This window comes from Ursus maritimus, unplaced genomic scaffold, assembly GCF_017311325.1.
Source record: "Ursus maritimus isolate PB19 unplaced genomic scaffold, ASM1731132v1 scaffold_4, whole genome shotgun sequence".
Lineage (NCBI taxonomy): Eukaryota > Metazoa > Chordata > Mammalia > Carnivora > Ursidae > Ursus > Ursus maritimus.
In genome coordinates, this window is record NW_024426552.1 from 55,854,616 (window position 1) to 55,872,073 (window position 17,458).

General features: G+C 51.5%; 1 protein-coding gene across 1 annotated transcript; it reads left to right on the plus strand.

The window, feature by feature from the left end:
• Positions 1–3,333: 3,333 nt before the first annotated feature.
• On the plus strand, positions 3,334–15,494 carry TAGLN3 (transgelin 3). The gene is made up of 4 exons (XM_008706598.2): positions 3,334–3,681; positions 4,845–5,019; positions 13,800–13,902; positions 15,269–15,494. Exons 1-4 carry the CDS (start codon positions 3,502–3,504, stop codon positions 15,408–15,410), a joined length of 600 nt encoding a protein of 199 aa, XP_008704820.2. The 5' UTR covers positions 3,334–3,501; the 3' UTR covers positions 15,411–15,494.
• The last annotated feature ends 1,964 nt before the right edge of the window (positions 15,495–17,458 follow it).

Genomic DNA, 17,458 nt, shown 5'->3' on the forward strand with positions numbered 1-17,458 from the left:
GACACGTAGGAATCACTGTCTTCACTTAAGATACACTGAGCACAGTCTGGTGAGAAACTGGTGGACGTAATTCGTGGCAGTTAGGAAGGAAAAGAGGCAAGGAAGCGAGCAGGGCTTGTAAAGCACGTTCCTCTCCTTAACATGCTGAAGTGGAAGGTCAGTGGTGTGGTATCTTTTCAAACGTTCAACGGTTAGAAAAGGGGAGGAGGAGGAAACTTTGCTATCTGAAGATAGGAAAAGCCAGTTTTAAAATTTCAGTCTAGCTTTGCAGAGGGTAGCATCGCAAATTCCGAATGATTTTGTATCAGCGAGCTACGTATTCTAGTGCACTGTTAAGTACTGATGGGGTTTTTCTTCCCCCCAAAGCCCTCTTTCTTCTTTTCCTTCTTTCTTTTTTTTTTCTAAAACCACTCTGTGCCATGTGTCCAGTGACATGGAAAATGCTTGAACAGCCAGCAGCCCCTGAGTGCCTTACCTTCTGGAACTCCTGCATTATTTTAAAAGCAACGTGACCCTTCTCAACTGTCTCAGCACGTGCAATGGAGAGAGAGAAGGCAAAGGCCAATGGCAAGGAAAGCTAAGTGAGGCCACAGAATAAATTTGCTTTTGCTGCATCTGTTGAGCTTAGAGCCATCTCCAGACACAAATCTAAACAGTATGCTGTTCTCTGAGCAGCCAATAGAAAGTTCTGTGTGGAGGAGAGGAGGGAAAGAGCCTTGGGCAAGGCTGAGCTTTACAAAGCGTGGAGCTAGCAAGAACATGACCAGCCGCACAGCAGGGCAGCACCCAAAGGGAATATGCCAACTTTTCATTAAATTTGAAACTAAAAAAAAAAAACAAAACCCAAACAACTAAGAAACTCTTTTTTCTGAAGGAAAGAGGAAGATGGGTGGAGTTTAGATACACCTTTTAAAGATCCCCTTTAAATACACACCTCACTCCATCCACCTGATAAATACCCACTCATCTTTTGAGGCTTAAAGCCATCTCATTTATAAACCTGTTCCCCAATCCCTACCCTCTTCTAGGTATCATTGTACCTGAGTACCTTCTGCATATTTTTAGCATGACACCTGGCTGGTATTTATTGTTTACAAGTTTAACTTTGCTACTAGACCATGTTGCCATGCCTCATCCATTTTTGTCCTTTAAAAAAGTTGTCGAGAAAATTAATTCTAATACTAATACACTCAGTAAATGTAGAGTTGAGCCCATTTGCCCCAAAGATCAAACAACTTGTTTTCTCTAAAGGCTTCCTGTAGATTGCTGGACACTGCTAACCTCTTCCCTGCCGTGTCCCCCACTCTTCGCCACTGTATCCGCTCTAGAACAATGAGCTCAATCATTCACTTAGAGCACCCCAGCCATTTTGTCAAAACGGAAGGAAATCTTTGGGTACAAATGATCCACAAAGCACAGTGAAAGAGAAAGAAAGAAAAGAAAGGAAGGAAGGAAGAAGGAAGAAAGAGGGGGAGGGAGGGAGGAAGGAAGGAGGAAGAGGAAAGAAGGTAAAGGTACATCTTTTAGAATTGTTTGTAGTTTTGTAGACTAAACCAGCCTCTTCCTTAGAGCGATTCCAGCCCCAGAGAAAGTAACAGGCCTTCTGTTTGGGCCTCTGTTTCTTTAGTCGCAAGTTAGAATTACCCCTACTATTGCCACCCAAGATGCAACACGGTGACTTCCAAAATCCTGCTGACAATGTCCCTGCTCTAAACTCTTCCCCTAAGCCCCAAGTCTCTAGACGGTTCTGTTGTCTTCAGAGCGTCTCCAACCGATGAGTCCACGCAGCATCAAGATCTGCATTAGTCAGTCCTTTCTGTGCCTTTCGCTAAACGCACTGCTCTCCTAAAAGTGGGTTCTCTTACAACCCTCTGTATCTCAGAGTTTCTCTCTCTACACCTTCAGCTACTGACCGCTAAATCCTTTCCCAGGCAAACCGTCCACGTGTCAACTAAGTGATTACATTTTCACTAGTCCAGGCCCCAGCCGGCAGGAGATTCTCTCAATACACGTGTTATCTAAGGAGTCCTTTCCTGCCTAGCTTCCAACAGTTTTGCACAGGGACAAAGATTACCTTTGCACGTACCAGAATTGCTTTATCTAATATGCCTGAGTCAACTGAGCAATCCATTCCAGGGGAAAGAATTATATTTGATTCTTCTCCAGTGCAGTACTTGCCATAATTAAGCACAAAAAATATGTGCCGAATGAACCAGAAGAACACATTTTGGGGAGTTGTTCTCATGAAAAGTACCCAGAGACTTACACAACACCAGTGAGACCTTACCCCCAAGTGGCTTACAGTCTAGGAAGGCAGATTGCCCAGCCCTTGGGCAGTTATAAAACTTTCAGGCCAACCCGGGTCTAAGTTGATTTGTCCTGAGGTCTTGTTTGACCAAGTACTCAGTTCCCACTGGTAGCATGTCAGTGGGGCCTGCCAGGCCCTTAACTAAAATAAACAAATGCAATGTTCACACTCTATCAAAACCTTTCGCTCCGTGAGTTTCTTAACACACTGACATTGAGTTCTGTTTAATTTGTAAAACATACTCCTAGTATCTCTCGATTCAAAATAGCACTAAAGAGGTGCATTCTTTGGATAAGTCAACTGAGGCACAACAGTTTCCCACCGGGATGGAAGTTTCTGGATGGAATCTGGCTGGCAGCTGAACAAGGGAATGGTTGCAGCTCTCAGCCCCTCCCTCCCGTCCAGCCAGACAACTGTTACCTCAGGGCAGAGGGAAAGTGGTTTGGCAACTCCCGACAGATGGACAGCTGACAGAATGGACCCTCCCCCAGGCCCCAGGCCCTGTGCAGCTGTGTCGCTGGCCTGGTAGACAATTGCCCCCTCCCCCCAGGAGGGGAAAGAATTGTACGCCAGAAAGAAGCTCTCAGCGGGAGGGAGGCGGGCGGGCCTGAGTGACACACGAGAGGGCCGGCTTTTTGGGCGGCTCTTAGCAACGGCCCGGGTTTGACCCTCCTCGGCCAGGAGAAAATCGAATCAGTGCACCATTCTCGCAGGCGCCACGCAGCATCAGCAACGGGACGTCAAGGCGGCCTGCCTTCCTGCCTGTTAATGACCGGCTCTCTGCCAGCCCAGGGTCCCCGCCTGTGCAAAGCGCTTCTAGAGAGGGGCAGCCGCGACCGCCACCCAGGCCCCTGGCTGCCGGGGGAGCTCGGCCTCGACTGGGAGTCCGTGCGCATCATCGCATCTCACCCCATCGATAGGCGGGACCGAGAGGGGCGTTGCGGCCCCCCTGGACCAGCGGGGGCTTTATTCTAGAGTCACCGGCGCGTGGCTGCGCTTTTCTTTCGCGTTGGTAGGTGAAACCCCGGTGGCTTCATTGGCTCCTTGATTTAAACCCCGCCCGGCTTTCTGCCTGCTTTGCTGCTGCTGGGCCAGGCGGCCCAGCCCCGCACGTCCCAGCGCCGCTCGCCGGGAGCCCGGGCCGCTGCTGCTATTGTGTGGATGCCGCGCGTGTCCTCTCTTCTCTTCCAGAGATGGCTAACAGGGGCCCGAGCTACGGCTTAAGCCGAGAGGTGCAGGAGAAGATCGAGCAGAAGTACGACGCGGACCTGGAGAACAAGCTGGTGGACTGGATCATCCTGCAGTGCGCCGAGGACATAGAGCACCCGCCCCCCGGCCGGGCCCATTTTCAGAAATGGTTAATGGACGGGACGGTAAGGCCGGAGCGGTCTGGGTTGCTGGGGCAGTGGGCTGGGGAGCCCTCCAGGGCTTTCTCTTCGACCGCGAGAACGCGAGGCTGCGGGAGGAGCTGCGGCTGCCAATCTCTGTGTCCCGCGGGCTGGGCACGGGCATGCCTTTATTTCTCCAGGGCGGCAGATCTGGGCTCCCCGCACAATCCCTCGCTGGCCTAGAGCATCCTCCACCCCACCGGAGACATGGCAGCTTCCTTTGGAGCTGTTGCAGAATTAGAAGCCTTTTTGCTTTTTCCAGGGGGAGTAGAGATAAGGATTCCCCTTAGATTTCTCCAGCCTTTTGGTCCCACAGCTCTTGGAGGGTTTTTCCTCCCCCCCCACCCCCCCGCAAGGAATGGGTTAGTTACAAAGTACAACAAAGGAAAGGGTCAGGCTGACTAACCCCCTTCCCATCCTTCCCTTCCCTCCCGGAGCCCTGCTGCCTGGGGCTGCTGGATGTTGAATGCATGGGTTCTCCAGAAACTGAAGGGAATCCTTATTTGAGAACTGCTTTACTGACCAGAGGCTCCTGTGTGTTTGGGGGTTGGGGACGGCTGATTCGCACAAGCCCATCTTTTCCCGCAGGCTGTGATTTACTGTTACGTAACAGCTATTCCCCGCTTCTGTTGGGTTGCCCAGGACTTGGGTTACGGGCATCTAGGAGGATGGTACCCGGTTCAGTCCTTTTATACATCGTGGGCACAGATAGGATGCGTTATTGAAGCCTGATTCTGATCTGCCTTTTGATAGAAGACATAATATTAGATTCTATCATTTGACCTTCCCTCCCTTCCTTAAAAGTCTGCAATCATAGCCTCATCACCACACATTGCTCCCTATTTGTAAACATTCTTTCCCTCCCCCAGAGAAAGGAAGGGAGAAGCAAGGAGGGAAGGGGATTCCTAGGCTAGATGGCAGGACCCACTGCAGTCAGGAGCGGCCCTGGAGTGAGGCCACCTGGGGCTTTGGGATTCGATGTGGGAACCTGGCCACCCAGCCCTGAGCTGGTGCCTTCCTGGGGCGCAAGACTGGCCCCTGCCCAAACCTGTGAGCTGTGCGCCCTGTAGGGCTTGGATTCACTTTGCATCTGTGACGGGTAAATACAAAGGGAAACATTGGTTTTTGTCTCCCCTTTCTCCCTTCAGGTCCTGTGCAAGCTGATAAACAGTTTATACCCACCAGGACAGGAGCCCATTCCCAAGATCTCCGAGTCAAAGATGGCTTTTAAGCAGATGGAGCAAATCTCCCAGTTCCTAAAAGCTGCAGAGACCTATGGCGTCAGGACCACTGATATTTTTCAGACGGTGGATCTGTGGGAAGGTAAACAGCCCTTGGGCCTTTGGGATTATTCACCCTCCCTCTCCACTTTGCCCATCTCTTTGTGAAAGCTGCTCACGCTGTTCTTCCCTGGGCCTGTGTGTGCCCGTCTGGGGGGAGCAGAAGGGTTTATCCGCTGTGACCCAGGGGCACTGTTAGCCTACCCCTTTGTGAGGTCCTATTGAAAGGGCCCCTTCCCCTGAGGAACGCACACCCTGAGGACATGGCAGGGACCTCAGCAAACTAGCGGGGAGGAAACAGAGGCCTCCACGGAGAACAAGCTAAAATGGTTACGTGCATGTTTTTTATTCCTGTTACCCCTCCCACAACGTACTCTTGCCGAACAAATGGTAGCTACTGGAAGAGAAGGGGGGTGGTAAGCGTGCTTCTGACTCACCAGCGGCAGGGCTTACAGACAAAGCCGCCTGGCGCAGTTGTGTCATTCAATCTGAGAACTCGAGAGCACCCTAACCTTTTCTTAAACTATTGTCAGAGGGCCTGGGGACTCTACCTTCCAGATATGTATTCTGCTCAGAAAGTGTGACACATGTTTTTTTCTTTCACATTTGTGAATTGACTTAGGACGTCTTATGAAGCATAAAAATCAAATCACATTTCTGGACGTATTTAACAATCCGCAGTTATTGGGGAAAATGCTGTGAATGGAGACACTACCCGACAATTTGGGACTCATGGTCATAGGGCCTAGCGTCCCTCTTGAGCCCAAATACATGTGCCCGTCCGTGCAACTGTTCCACGCGAAGCCGGCCGGGCCCTGGAGATACAGCACAGCTCACGCAGGCCGCCAGGCCGGCTCTGCTCCCCCGTGCTCGCTGGCCTGGCTGTTACCAGTGGTCCAACCAGTAGGACACCCAGGGCAGTGGTATTTCCTGTTTCCTTCACAGGCCAGTTAAAATCCTGAGATGACTGTCAGGTTACCGGTGTTTTGCCGTTACTGAGAAACTCAGATATCCAGTCCTTCGGGGCAGGCCGTGGGACTTCGGGGATACTCACCTCCGCATCCTCACGGATGTCAGAGTTGAGGCTTGGTTTCTGCTCTAAATCTAGATCACAACAAGGATGATTCTCCCAGCTAATAAGGACAGCCACCGCTTATGGATAGTTTCCCATACAGGAGGCGCGGTGCAAGGACTTTACTGTGTGATGCCGGTCAATTCTCCTACAATTCTATGAGGTGTTATTAATTTTCCCATTTCATAGCGGATGATGCTGAAGCTTGCCCATAATTACTTGTTACATCGGATGGCCAGTAACTAGCAGCAGAGCTGGGGTGCAAACCTGAACTCTCTGATGCCGGAGAATAGGGCCTCAACCAGCGTGCCACGCCACGCTTTGACCAGGAGGCTGTCTCCTCACCTACACCAGGAGGGCTGTTGAGTCCGAAGGGTGACCGAGGAGGATGAAAATGAGGAGGAGTCAGGGCTATATGAGACAGAAGGACGGAGCCGCTGCACTTGGGGGTTCTTGTGAATAGAAGGGTGAACCCCCCCCCAAGTACAGGAAGTATGTAGGAAGAGGAAGAAAGTGGGAGGTCTGTGGGAGATGGGGACCCCGAGTGTGTTTTCCTGTCTTTATGTGACTGAGGCTGTCTTACTTGCCTTTCCACGTTTATCAAAAGACCACGCAGGTAAACTTGATATCCAGGAGGTGCTGGCAGGGAAGAGGAGGGGTGGAGGGAGCAATGGTCCCCGACTCACAGAGCAGGGGGAGGTCTACGCCACCTGCCCCAGCCCCGTATGTTCATACTCCTTAAGGGAAAGGGAGGTCAGGAAGCAGGAGTGAGACTGACTGGGGTAGCCCAAGGTAGGGTAGTGGACAGGCCGGCTCCAGGCCAGGTTAATGCTCCTAGAAAGCAGGAAACGAGGCAGACACCAAGGAGCCTCATCCCCGGGGCAAAAAGTATGAAGCTTGAAAGGAAAAGAAGGGGACTCCCTCCAAGGGTGTTACGGCTGACCTGGTTTAGGGAGCCGGGGCTGACAATAGCAGAGCAGATGCTTAGGGTGTCTGAGTGCCTCCGGGTCCCCCTCCGTGGGAGACTGAGGACTGAGGTCCAGGAAGAGTCCTTCTGAGCGTGAGGGGAGGCTCAGGATCCCTGGCGGAGGCTCGGGCCGGAGCTGGTCACCGCACCGCGGGGCAGGAGGTGGGCAGGCGGGCGGCTTCGGGCAGGGAAGGGGGGGCAGAGCCGGCCTTGAGCAAGGCCTGGGTGATGCCCGTCGTGCAGCCTGGGCCGAGGAGCGAGGCTGGGGCCTTTCTGCAGGAGCCGGCTGTCGCTCCTGTTTGCGGAGGGGCAAGCGGGAATCAGGGACGCCACCAGGCAGGGCTGGCGTGGGTCTGCATGCCGGGGAGGGGGTACGTGTTTACATAGACAGCTATTGAATTAGCCATTTGCTTAGCTTCCTGCCGCATTCTCCCCGGTGTGCCGACTGCGGTTTTCAGTTTCCTTGCCCTTCACTCCCGATTCCTCGCGCGCAGTGGGTGTGGTGGCTGTGGCTGCCGTCGTCCAGCCCTCCCCGCCTGGGCACTTCTCTTCCTCCTCTGCAGGCATTTTAGGCTCAACAGCTCTCTGCCCCCTGCCCCCCATCTTCCCCGCTTGGCATCTGCCCAGTCGGGGTCTGTTGCCCGCGGCTGCCCAGTGACTCCCTGTGGCTCCGATGCTGGGGATGAACAAAGCTGCGGGAGCCCAGGCTTGCCAAGTGCCTTCCCTTTTAGGGTTCCATGTTTTAGAGAGGCAGAGGCCCCGGATGGACCCATTGTCCTGAGGCCCCTTTTAGATGCACAGTGAAATGTTTGAAATGGACTTGGGAGCTACCAGAATAGAAGGTTCAGGGCTTTGAAAAAGAACCCAGGGCTCAATGGCCCAGAAAACAACCCAACCACAGGGATATTAGAGACAAAGCTATTAAAGTTCCCCTGGAAGGCAGCTGGGGGTGTGCAATCCCTTTCAGGGCTGGGGAAGAAGCGAGGGCCGAGGGCTGCTTAGCGAGGACTGGAGAAGTCGTCTCTAGGATGGTGGAAAGTCAATGCCTGGCAGGTTCTGGATTTGCCATGGGCGCCCGGAAGGGGTGGGAGGGGGGCTGTCTCAGCTGTCCACGACTCGGGAGAGCATACTGGAGGTTCAACTTCAGTGTGTTTCCTGTGGAGGGAAAGTGGGAAGGAGAAGAGGGAGGAGCAGGAAAAGGAGGTGTGAGAGAGAGAGAGACAGAACACGTGAGAGCTAGGGAATGTGCAGGTCAGAAAGACGCGAAGAAAACTTACCCTGGAAGCTAGCAGAATGCAAATTTCTGAGTCAGAAAGAAGACTGCCTAGTTCACATCTCTATTCCACCGTGACTGGCCAATCGAGTTTTCCAAGCTTCGAATTCCTCAGCTGTAAAATGGGTACTAGTGTCTACTTCACAGCATGGGCAGGGTGGGCAGGGGGATGGAATGGATGATGCATAAGTGCTTAGCATAGGGGCTGGCAATCGCGGTGTCTAATATATGGCGGCAGTGTGAAAATTACTGTTGTCATTGGCCTGTCCTTTTCTAGGACAAATGGACAATGAGGGCGGGAGGAGCAAAGCTGGAAAGGCGCATATTCTGCTTAGAACAGATGGACTCCATGAATAGTTTCACACAGAAGCCGGTAGGGTTGCCTGGGTGGCATTTGGCCTCTGTCATTGGTGGTGTCTTCACTGCATCGGCCATGCTCCGACACGGAGGGACTGGCTTTGCACATCCCCTTTTTTGACTTTTTCCTATCCCGTGGTCATTACCCTCTTGACGTCTTACCCCGTAACATGTCGCTTTGCCACTTACAGACCCAGGAGGTCTTGGTACGGTGGAAAGAGCATGAGTTTGGAGTCAGGTGGTGGGTTGAAAGTCTTCAGCTACATGCCAGCTTCGTGAGCTTGTTTAAGCGCGTAGCTTCTGAGAGCCTCGGTTTCCTTCTCTGTGAATAGGTCTAGTGTCTTCCACAGAGGGTTTTTGTAAGGACTAAATGTGTACAGTGCCTAGCACAACGCCTGGCTAGTAGACACCTAATAAATGTTGGCTTCTTTCCCCTACTACGCGTCCACCCGCAACTAACCTTTTGGTTCCTTGGCACCAGCACATGGTGAGCAAGCGTTAGACGGTAGAATTCTAGAATGCCAGCACAGGCAAGACTCCAAGATCAATCCAGTAGTCCTACCGACAAGGATCCAGGACACGTGATCCTCCCTGTTCCCCTTCCGTGATGACTAGCAGTTGGGAGGAGTGTGGTTTACGTCGGGGGTGGACCTGGAAGGTCCAAATATGTTCTCCGGGTGGTGCTGCTGTGTGTGTCATTCCTTCACAGCAAGAGAAAGAAACATTTCACCCAGTTTGGGAGACATTTTGGGACCGTGTGAGGTATGTGTAGGGACTTGAGTCATCACTCATGCCCGCCGCGTGCAGCCTCCTTCTCCGTTGGGACAACCTCCAGCGCCGTTACCGCCAGCGCTGCTCATGATCGTGCTTGGCAGGTGTTTTCTTCAGCAGCCGTTCCCAACCCCTGTTGTACGTTAGAATCACCCGCAGGCTTAGGAAAACACGGCCCCAGAGTTTCTGAGGTATTCCACCTGGGGTAGGACCCAGGAATTTGCATTTCTTACCAATTCATGGGTGACACTGCTTCGGCTGGTCTGGGAACCCCACTTCGAGAACCATTGCCCGACAGAGTGTCTCCAGGAAGGCAAGCAACAAAAGTTCGTAAAACTCACAGAGCAAGCCCAATCTATTCTCTGGCATTTCTCCTTTGACCGTGGCAATAGTTCCTCTACCTTGAGTAGAGAATTGGGGCCATGCCTAAGTTATTACTCAGGGAAATAAGAAATGGTTCCAGAAAGATGAAAAAGGTCAGTATTCCAGGAATAACAAAGATGAGTCAAGACTGATAAAAAAATGAAAGTAGCTCTGAAGCAAAGAGTTTGGACTATAAAGTGACCTCTCTCTGACCTTTTTTATTTCTCTTTTATCCCTCCAATTATTTTTTTCCCCAAAGACATGCATAAGATATCATGAAAGTAATAAAAAAATTCAAGAGAACAAAATCCTTGTTTAAGTATCCTTATGGTAAGAGCACTCAAACTTTACGGGTATTAAGGATCCCCGGTGGTGGAAATGCGTGGGTAGCTCAGTTAAGCGTCCGACTCTTGATCTCAATTCAGGTCTTGTCTCGGCATCCTGAGTTCAAGGTCCTCATGGGGCTCCATGCTGGGCATGGAGCCTACCTACTTAAAAAGAAAAAAATCCGGGTTGGGGGTGGGGCAGGGACCTGACAACACAGCACCCTTGGCCCCACCCCCCAGAGGTTATCATTTCATAGTTTGGAGTGCAATATCCCACTTGGGGGAAACACTGCTCTGTGATAATGCAGGAAAGAGGGCACACTCAGATGCTGCGACTCTCTGAGAAAAGGTTTGCCAGGTGAGACGAGGGAGGCTTCCGTACTACACCTCTGTCTTGTTTTCCACAGCTGCATGTCTAATATTAGCCCCTCCCATAAGAAGAGCCTAGAAGAGTCCAGGTGCCTGATCGAAATGCTGAGCTGTTCAGGGACATTTGGCACCTCCTATTCCTTGTGTCACTTCCCATCTTAATGGCCAGTGGTCTCATTTTTAGGTCACCACCAAGGACTCAGCATCTAGAAAATTCCCAGCACTTCCCAGTAGTTGGTAATTCTTCTAGGACCATTCTTCTTCTTTTTTTTTTTTTCTTGGAAGAAAAGCCTTCAGCAGTGTTTTTCAAGTGGTCTTGAAAGGGGTATCTAAGGGTAGCTTTCAGGGAGCAAAGAGATCCCACGCTGCCAGGCCCTGAACTGACCCCCAGTTACAGAAGTCAGTCTCTGCAAACGGCCCCCTCCCTCCAGCAGCAAGTGATCTGGAATTCTGAGCTGGTAAGAGACAGGAGGCTGAGAAAAGGCCCTCGTGCCATTCCGTCAGTCCGGGAGTGCTGGAGCTCCTCATAAGGGACGTCTCTTAGAAAGCTTCCTGGACATGTCAGGAAAGCAAGCTGGACAAGTTAGAGAGACAGATTTCTGCTCATAGGGTTACTTAGAATCTCGGCAAAGATGAACTTGATCGGCACGCTGATGGGGGACTCTAGGCCCCAGCTCTTCCTCTTGCTTTAACCTCATTTGGGTTGAGACCTCGTATTCCAGACAAAAACGCTCAAAGACTTCACGGCCCTTGGGGTTGGTACCCTTGAACTAATGGAGACCAAGGACTGTGACTGTTTTTTCTCCCCAGTGCATTCCCACTAGCCTGGCACCAAAGCAGCCACTGCCACCCCTTCATGTCATCTCTGGTCACCAGGGAACGTGGCACCCCAACCAGCCTGCGATGGGGACCCACGGGAGATGGTGGCCCTGAGGACTGTTTACAGCCTTTGCACTCCGACACCTGAGCTAGAGTCAGTTCTGGTTTACTTGTTGAGTGACTGGGCACGTTCATTAACCTCCCTGATTAGTTTTCCCATCCCTACACTGGGCCAATCGTATCTATTCCACTGGGTTGATGTCGTGTAGAATGAAGTGTCTAGCCTCTAATTTATATCAAATCTCTTGCCTTGGGACCTTTCTTAAGAAAGACTTCTCCAATGTGTTCCTGTCAAATACAGCCTCCTTCCCTAGCTTCTTCTGCCCCCAGTCACGTCTCCCTTTTCCACTCTCCAGGATGAGGGTGAGTGCGGTGTTGGATATCCTAACCTTTGCTCCGGACATTTTACCCCCTTTCTGCCTGGGTCCATGCAGTATGCACACGAGCGGCTTGTGAAGGAGGCTGGGTCTGTGCTCGCTGCTGCACGCAGGGCTGCAGGGCTGACTTGCCGGGTGTCAGGCTGCACACTGGCCCAGCTCCTGGGCTTCCCGGACCCGCTCTTTGCAACCAGCGGGAACAGACCTCGTGTGTGCTCCTTGTGCAGCTGAGTGCTGCGCGCTAACCTTCCTGAACCTCCCTGTGCTTAATCGTTGTTCTAGGCTCTCTTTAATGGCTCACTACTTAAGAGCAGACCTCTCTCTATCTCTTTCCAAACTGATCCTTCAGAATATCATCACTACAGCTCTATTCAAAAAAAAGGGGGGGGGATCACATTACACAGTGACAATTATAGAAAAGCTTTTTATCTAGGGAGAGAAGTCATTCTCTGGGCTTGCTCTCTCGTCTCACTATTCCCTGTGCCCTCCTCCGCCCATCTGCTGCCCACACACTCTAACCTGCACCCCCCCGCTCCTTGCACCCGGGGACTCTCCTCTGACAACACTCGTCCCTGCAGCTGCCTGCCAACCGCACCGGCCTCAGGATCCCGGAAATTGCCCTGCGGTTAATGGGTGGAGGAGAATAGTGAGGGAAGGGGGATCTGCCGTCTCTCTCTCCTCGTTGAATAGATGGACATCCTGAACTGGACTTCCTCTGTGGGCCTTAATTGTTTATTTCGTTAGAGTTCTACTCCAGTCTTGCTTTCCATCTGCCTCTCTCCTGTAATTCTGTATTCCCCAGTGACCGAGCTGCAGCAGCCCGGCTGCAAAGACCACAGATGGTTCACTCCGTGCAAGGAGGGCCTTTTTTTTTTTTTTAAAGATTTATTTATTTATCTGAGATAGAGAGAGAGAGCGGGCGCGCGTGAATAGGGGGAGGAGCAGAGGGAGAGAATCTCAAGCAGACTCCCCGTTGAGCATGGAACCTGAGATCACGACCTGAGCCCAAACCAAGAGTCAGATGCTTCACCGACTGAGGGCCTTTTAGTATTTGCTGTTAACTTCTGTAGCTTTACCCCCACGCTGCCCGCCCGCGGAGCGCCGCTCTCCGTTCTAACCCTGCGCCTGGAGCTTTGCCCTCCACACTCGCGCCCTGCGTGGGTTCTGAGTCAGGGCTAACCGCCCAGCAGCATGTTTCCCAGTCCGGGGCCTGGCAGTCAGCTGGAAGGGGGGAAAGGAGGAAAGGTGGGAGGGAGGCTGACCTGTAGGGTCCCATGGCCTTCTCTGTGCGCTCAGGGTCACTGGGCTCCTCAGGTAACAGTGCCCCCCCTCCCACGGCGTCAAGGGGCACACCCCACATCTCTCACACACACGCAGACACACACAGCCCACAAGCCGGCTATTTAATATCTCCATTTAGCTCCTTCCAAGCTGCACAAAATACAGGGCCTCTCACTTGCGTCACATTGGGTGCTTTCTGTGGCGATTCGCCTTCCCTCCTGCGCCGGCCTCCAGCCCACAGCCACGTGAGCACTCAGCTGGGTGCATGTCGGTGATTTCAGACCCTTTTAACCCAGAGAAAGTGAAAGAGAGAAGCCCCCTGGGGTCTGGCACGTTGAATCCATCCAAAACAACTTCTTTCTAGTTTCCTCCCCACCCCCGGTCCTGAGGAAAATCCCCTTCGGTGGACCAGCCCGCAAGCCTATCCACAGGACTGCCCCCTGCCACAGCCTGTAGAACCCACTGAGGCGAGGGCCTCTGCCCAGGGCGGGCGCCTACCTGTATCTGAGCAGAGAGGTGTTTGGAATGGTTTATTCATACAGCAACTGTGAAAGGATGAGAAACTGGGCAAGTCACATAGAGAGCAGGCAGGTGATTTTTTCGTTCCTTTCTGGAAAGTTTTGTTACGGTTATCTTCAGGGCTTTGAGACGTATTTGCTCTCCTTCTCCCCGGGATGGGATCGCCGACAGCCTCCTATCAGAACTTCCTTCCCAGAGGGCCAGGCCCATCCTTCCAGATTCCTCGGCCCTGACACAGGCTGGGCTTTCATTTCTCTGTTGGCTTACAGGGAAGGACATGGCGGCCGTGCAGAGGACCCTGATGGCTCTCGGCAGTGTTGCGGTCACCAAGGATGACGGCTGTTACAGGGGAGAGCCATCCTGGTTTCACAGGTAAGTATCCCTTCCTGCCTCCCCCCCCCCCCCCCCAGCAAAGGATGATTTTTACAAGAGAGCGCATCCAAAGCCCCAGAGGCTCTTTCCACACAAAGCCTTTAGGAGCAAGCACCGGGGGCAAGCACTCTTGGCCCCACAGCTGATTCCCGAGAGCGAGGGAAGGCCCATGCTGCCATGAGGCCAGCAGCCCACCCAGGGCGGACTCAGTTGAGTGTTTCCTGGTAGATAACTGGACCCTCCAGCTCTGGCCATGCTCTTTCTCCAGAGGCTCAGCGGGACTGCTTGGCTTTTCTCAGAGGTGGCCTGAGGTCTGAACTTGGTTTTATTATGATCTAAGAAGTCCTAAGTCAACTCATTTATCCATTTATCCTTGCACTCAATGAAGGGAAAATATGTCCTGGTTCATGCCTGTTGTCCCAGTGAATTTATTGATAACAGTCACTTTCACTTTCAAAAGTGGCCTGGTCTGGATAATGTCTTACGTGGTCATGTCAGTAAAGGATTTATTTTGTTGTCGTTGTTGTTGTTGCTGCTGCTGTTTTCATGGGTGGGGGAAGCAAGGGCGCATACACTCAACCCAAGAGCTCAGTGGACAATGAAGACAAAAGAGCACTTTGTAGCAGATAATTGACCCTTCATTTCCCTAATCCCTCTTTCTTCCTCTAGACCATTATTAAAAGGTAGCAGTTTGTGTCATTTTAAATGAACCTGGTCTGAAAACCTCTTAGACGTTGGCCAGTTGAAACTCTGGTTTTAGTCCCAGCTTTGTTAATGACATACCATGGTTTGTATGACCCACAAAACCAACATTACTTTACTATCCAGCTCTTTACTGAAGCTTGCTGACCTCTGGTGAAGAGTCAGAAATGTATCCTCCTTGACTCCTAGGCCCTGTAGCTCTAAAACGGGAACATTAATACCCTTGGCCCTACACAGGGAAAGGTGGATCGGGATTGTAAGAAGAGCTGTTTGTACTTTTCACAAGGGCTTGAGGTAACTATGAGAGAGTGGGTGACAGGCAAGTTCTCTGAGAGTGAAGTCCTCAGAGAGGACCCACTGAGTCTTTCATGGAAATTCTGAAAAATCATCTGGGTTCTAAGGAGTAGAGAGTTCATGTATCATGGAACAGCCCACTTGGAGTAGGGCTGTAGCTCACGATAGGGCCGCAGCCCCAGGTGGGAGCGTAGCTCAGGGTCGGATCACAGTTTCCATCGCTACTGTAGCTCAGACAGGGCCTACTGTTCTATTTGGGGACCTTGTGTTCTATCTGCTGATCCCCAGGGGAGCCACTGTAACTGCGTATCTTGGGAAGGGTTTGAAAACTGTCAGAATGACGTTATTCCACCTCACTTCCTCTGCCCAGGAAAGCGCAGCAGAATCGGAGAGGATTTTCAGAGGAGCAGCTTCGCCAGGGACAGAACGTAATCGGCCTGCAGATGGGCAGCAACAAGGGGGCGTCGCAGGCGGGCATGACCGGGTACGGGATGCCCCGGCAGATCATGTAAGATGGCCGCCTGCCGCTTCCCGGTGAGAGGACGAACGTTCCACACACACCACGGTCTCTGTGATAAAGAAATAGTTAGTCACCTTCTGACCTTCTCCTCTTTCTCGAAGCCTCCCAGTTTCTGGTTTTTGCAAGTGCCGCACTTCTGCTGAGAACCCGCGTTGCCTACTGCTGCCACCTTGTGTTCATGTAGAACTATGCAAAGACTCCGCCGCCTCTTCCTGAGCGCCTCCTTTTGTCTGATTATTTATTTATTTATTTGCCAAAAAATGCCCCTCCTCAACTTATTAGAACACACCTAATAAACAAATTAGTCTTGTGGCCTCAAACGTAATCTTCGTTCTTCGTCACCGGGTCTTGGCAGGCAGGGCTGACTCTCGTTCGCTCCCGGGGCCAACAGGATGGAAATGAGCTGAAGCTGCAGGTGTAGAGACACAGGTGAGCTTTGAGGAAGCCCTGAGAAGGTTGTGTTGTTTATCTTGGCAATGGCAGTAAAAGCTTAGGAATAGCTTTGCCCACTCTGACAGCCCACAGCCATGAGTTCAAGAACAAGCTCTTTGATCCCCTGGGTCAAAGTTCCTACCTTGTGCTATTGATGCTAGACTTGGGGGGGGGGGATGAGCAAACCCAAACCCCAGTTCTTAAGGGGCTCTCATATAGATGCCCAGGAATTATTTGCTGGGTGGGTGGTTTTATCAAATGGATGGGTGATGGTTGAAGGAAAAAGCAGTTGTCACTTCCGTACCAATAATCTTCCCCGTGCAGGCCAGACCCAGTTTCGTCAGAAGCCGGGAGTTAGAGGGAATGTCCTTTGCTCTCTTATACTCACTTAGTCTAAATCCCTAAATCTGTTGGTTATGCCTAAGACTGAGCTCTAGCTAAGAGATGGGATAAGTTCTAAAGATTCTGTCAGCCATATAAAAATTAAGAAGGCTAATAAATCAGCTAGTAATCTTATTCTTTGCTACCAGTAGAAACAAGAAAAAAAGGGCTGCATTTAGTAAGAAAAGAAATAAGGCATTGCATTCATATAATGAATTGTTAATTAACAAGAAAAGGTAAAAAATAAGTGAAACTGTAGATATTGCCACCCTCTAAATGTTTGGGTGGTGGCTTTTCAGGCTGTGTTCTCTGCAGTTCTAGGCTTCCATAGAGATTTCTACAGAATCCCCGCGGGGGTGGGCAGCACTGCTTATAAGAGGCAGAATCCTGGGTCCCCATTCCTTCTCCCAGGAGAGCATCACTGATCTTATCTATTTTATATATTAAGATTCAGCATAAGATTTCAAAAGACTTTTAATATTAAAAACAAAACAAAAAAACCAACCAAACAAGAAAAAAAGATACAGTAAAGGAAAAGAGCCTGAGTCAGCTAAAGGGCCTAATGTGTCCTGTAGGAGCCCTATGGACTCTGAAAGCCCCTGGTGAGTTGTCCATCCCTGGAAAGATGTCACATGAACTTGACAGCTGAACCCTTACCTTGGAGTTGCCACAAAAGCCAGAGAGGCAGGTTGATAGATCCCTAAAAACTGAAATAAAACTGGGAGGGAATTCCTGGAGAGAGATAGAAGGTGGTCAGGTCCCTGTCTGGGATAGGGAGTGGGGGCGTGGGACATAAGTCTCCATCATCGGTGGGACAGATTTGGGAGACAGCTGTCAGGCTCTGCCTGTTCTGTTCCCCACACCACCCTGGCTCCACCACTGCCATGCCAGAGATGCAAAGAGGCAGCTCAGAGCCAGAAGGAAGTAACCTACCAAATCCAGGGCGGTGCTTGAGCCCAGCCGAGGTGAGGAGCAGGTGAGAACACTGATGCACTTGCAGCACCTGGGCATTTCCTGCTCCCAGCGCAAGTGCCCCCACCCGCTCTGGCTCCCACCTCTGAATTGCTTTGCATGATGACAGCCTGGAGATGAGGCTGTTAAAAAAAAAAATTGAGGCCCTGGGGGTAGGAGGTAGATGGGAGTGGTAGGAGTTAACACAGCAGGAATGAGAGCTTAGTCTGTAATTCCAAAGACTGCCTGCCTCAACACAGTATTTCCAGCTCCCAA

Coding starts and splice junctions, on each gene's coding strand:
- TAGLN3 (XM_008706598.2), top strand. CDS start 3,502: ATGGCTAACAGGGGCCCGAGCTACGGCTTAAGCCGAGAGGTGCAGGAG. Junction 5,020..13,799: donor GACGGTGGATCTGTGGGAAG/GTAAACAGCCCT, acceptor GTTGGCTTACAG/GGAAGGACATGGCGGCCGTG. Junction 13,903..15,268: donor GAGCCATCCTGGTTTCACAG/GTAAGTATCCCT, acceptor TCCTCTGCCCAG/GAAAGCGCAGCAGAATCGGA.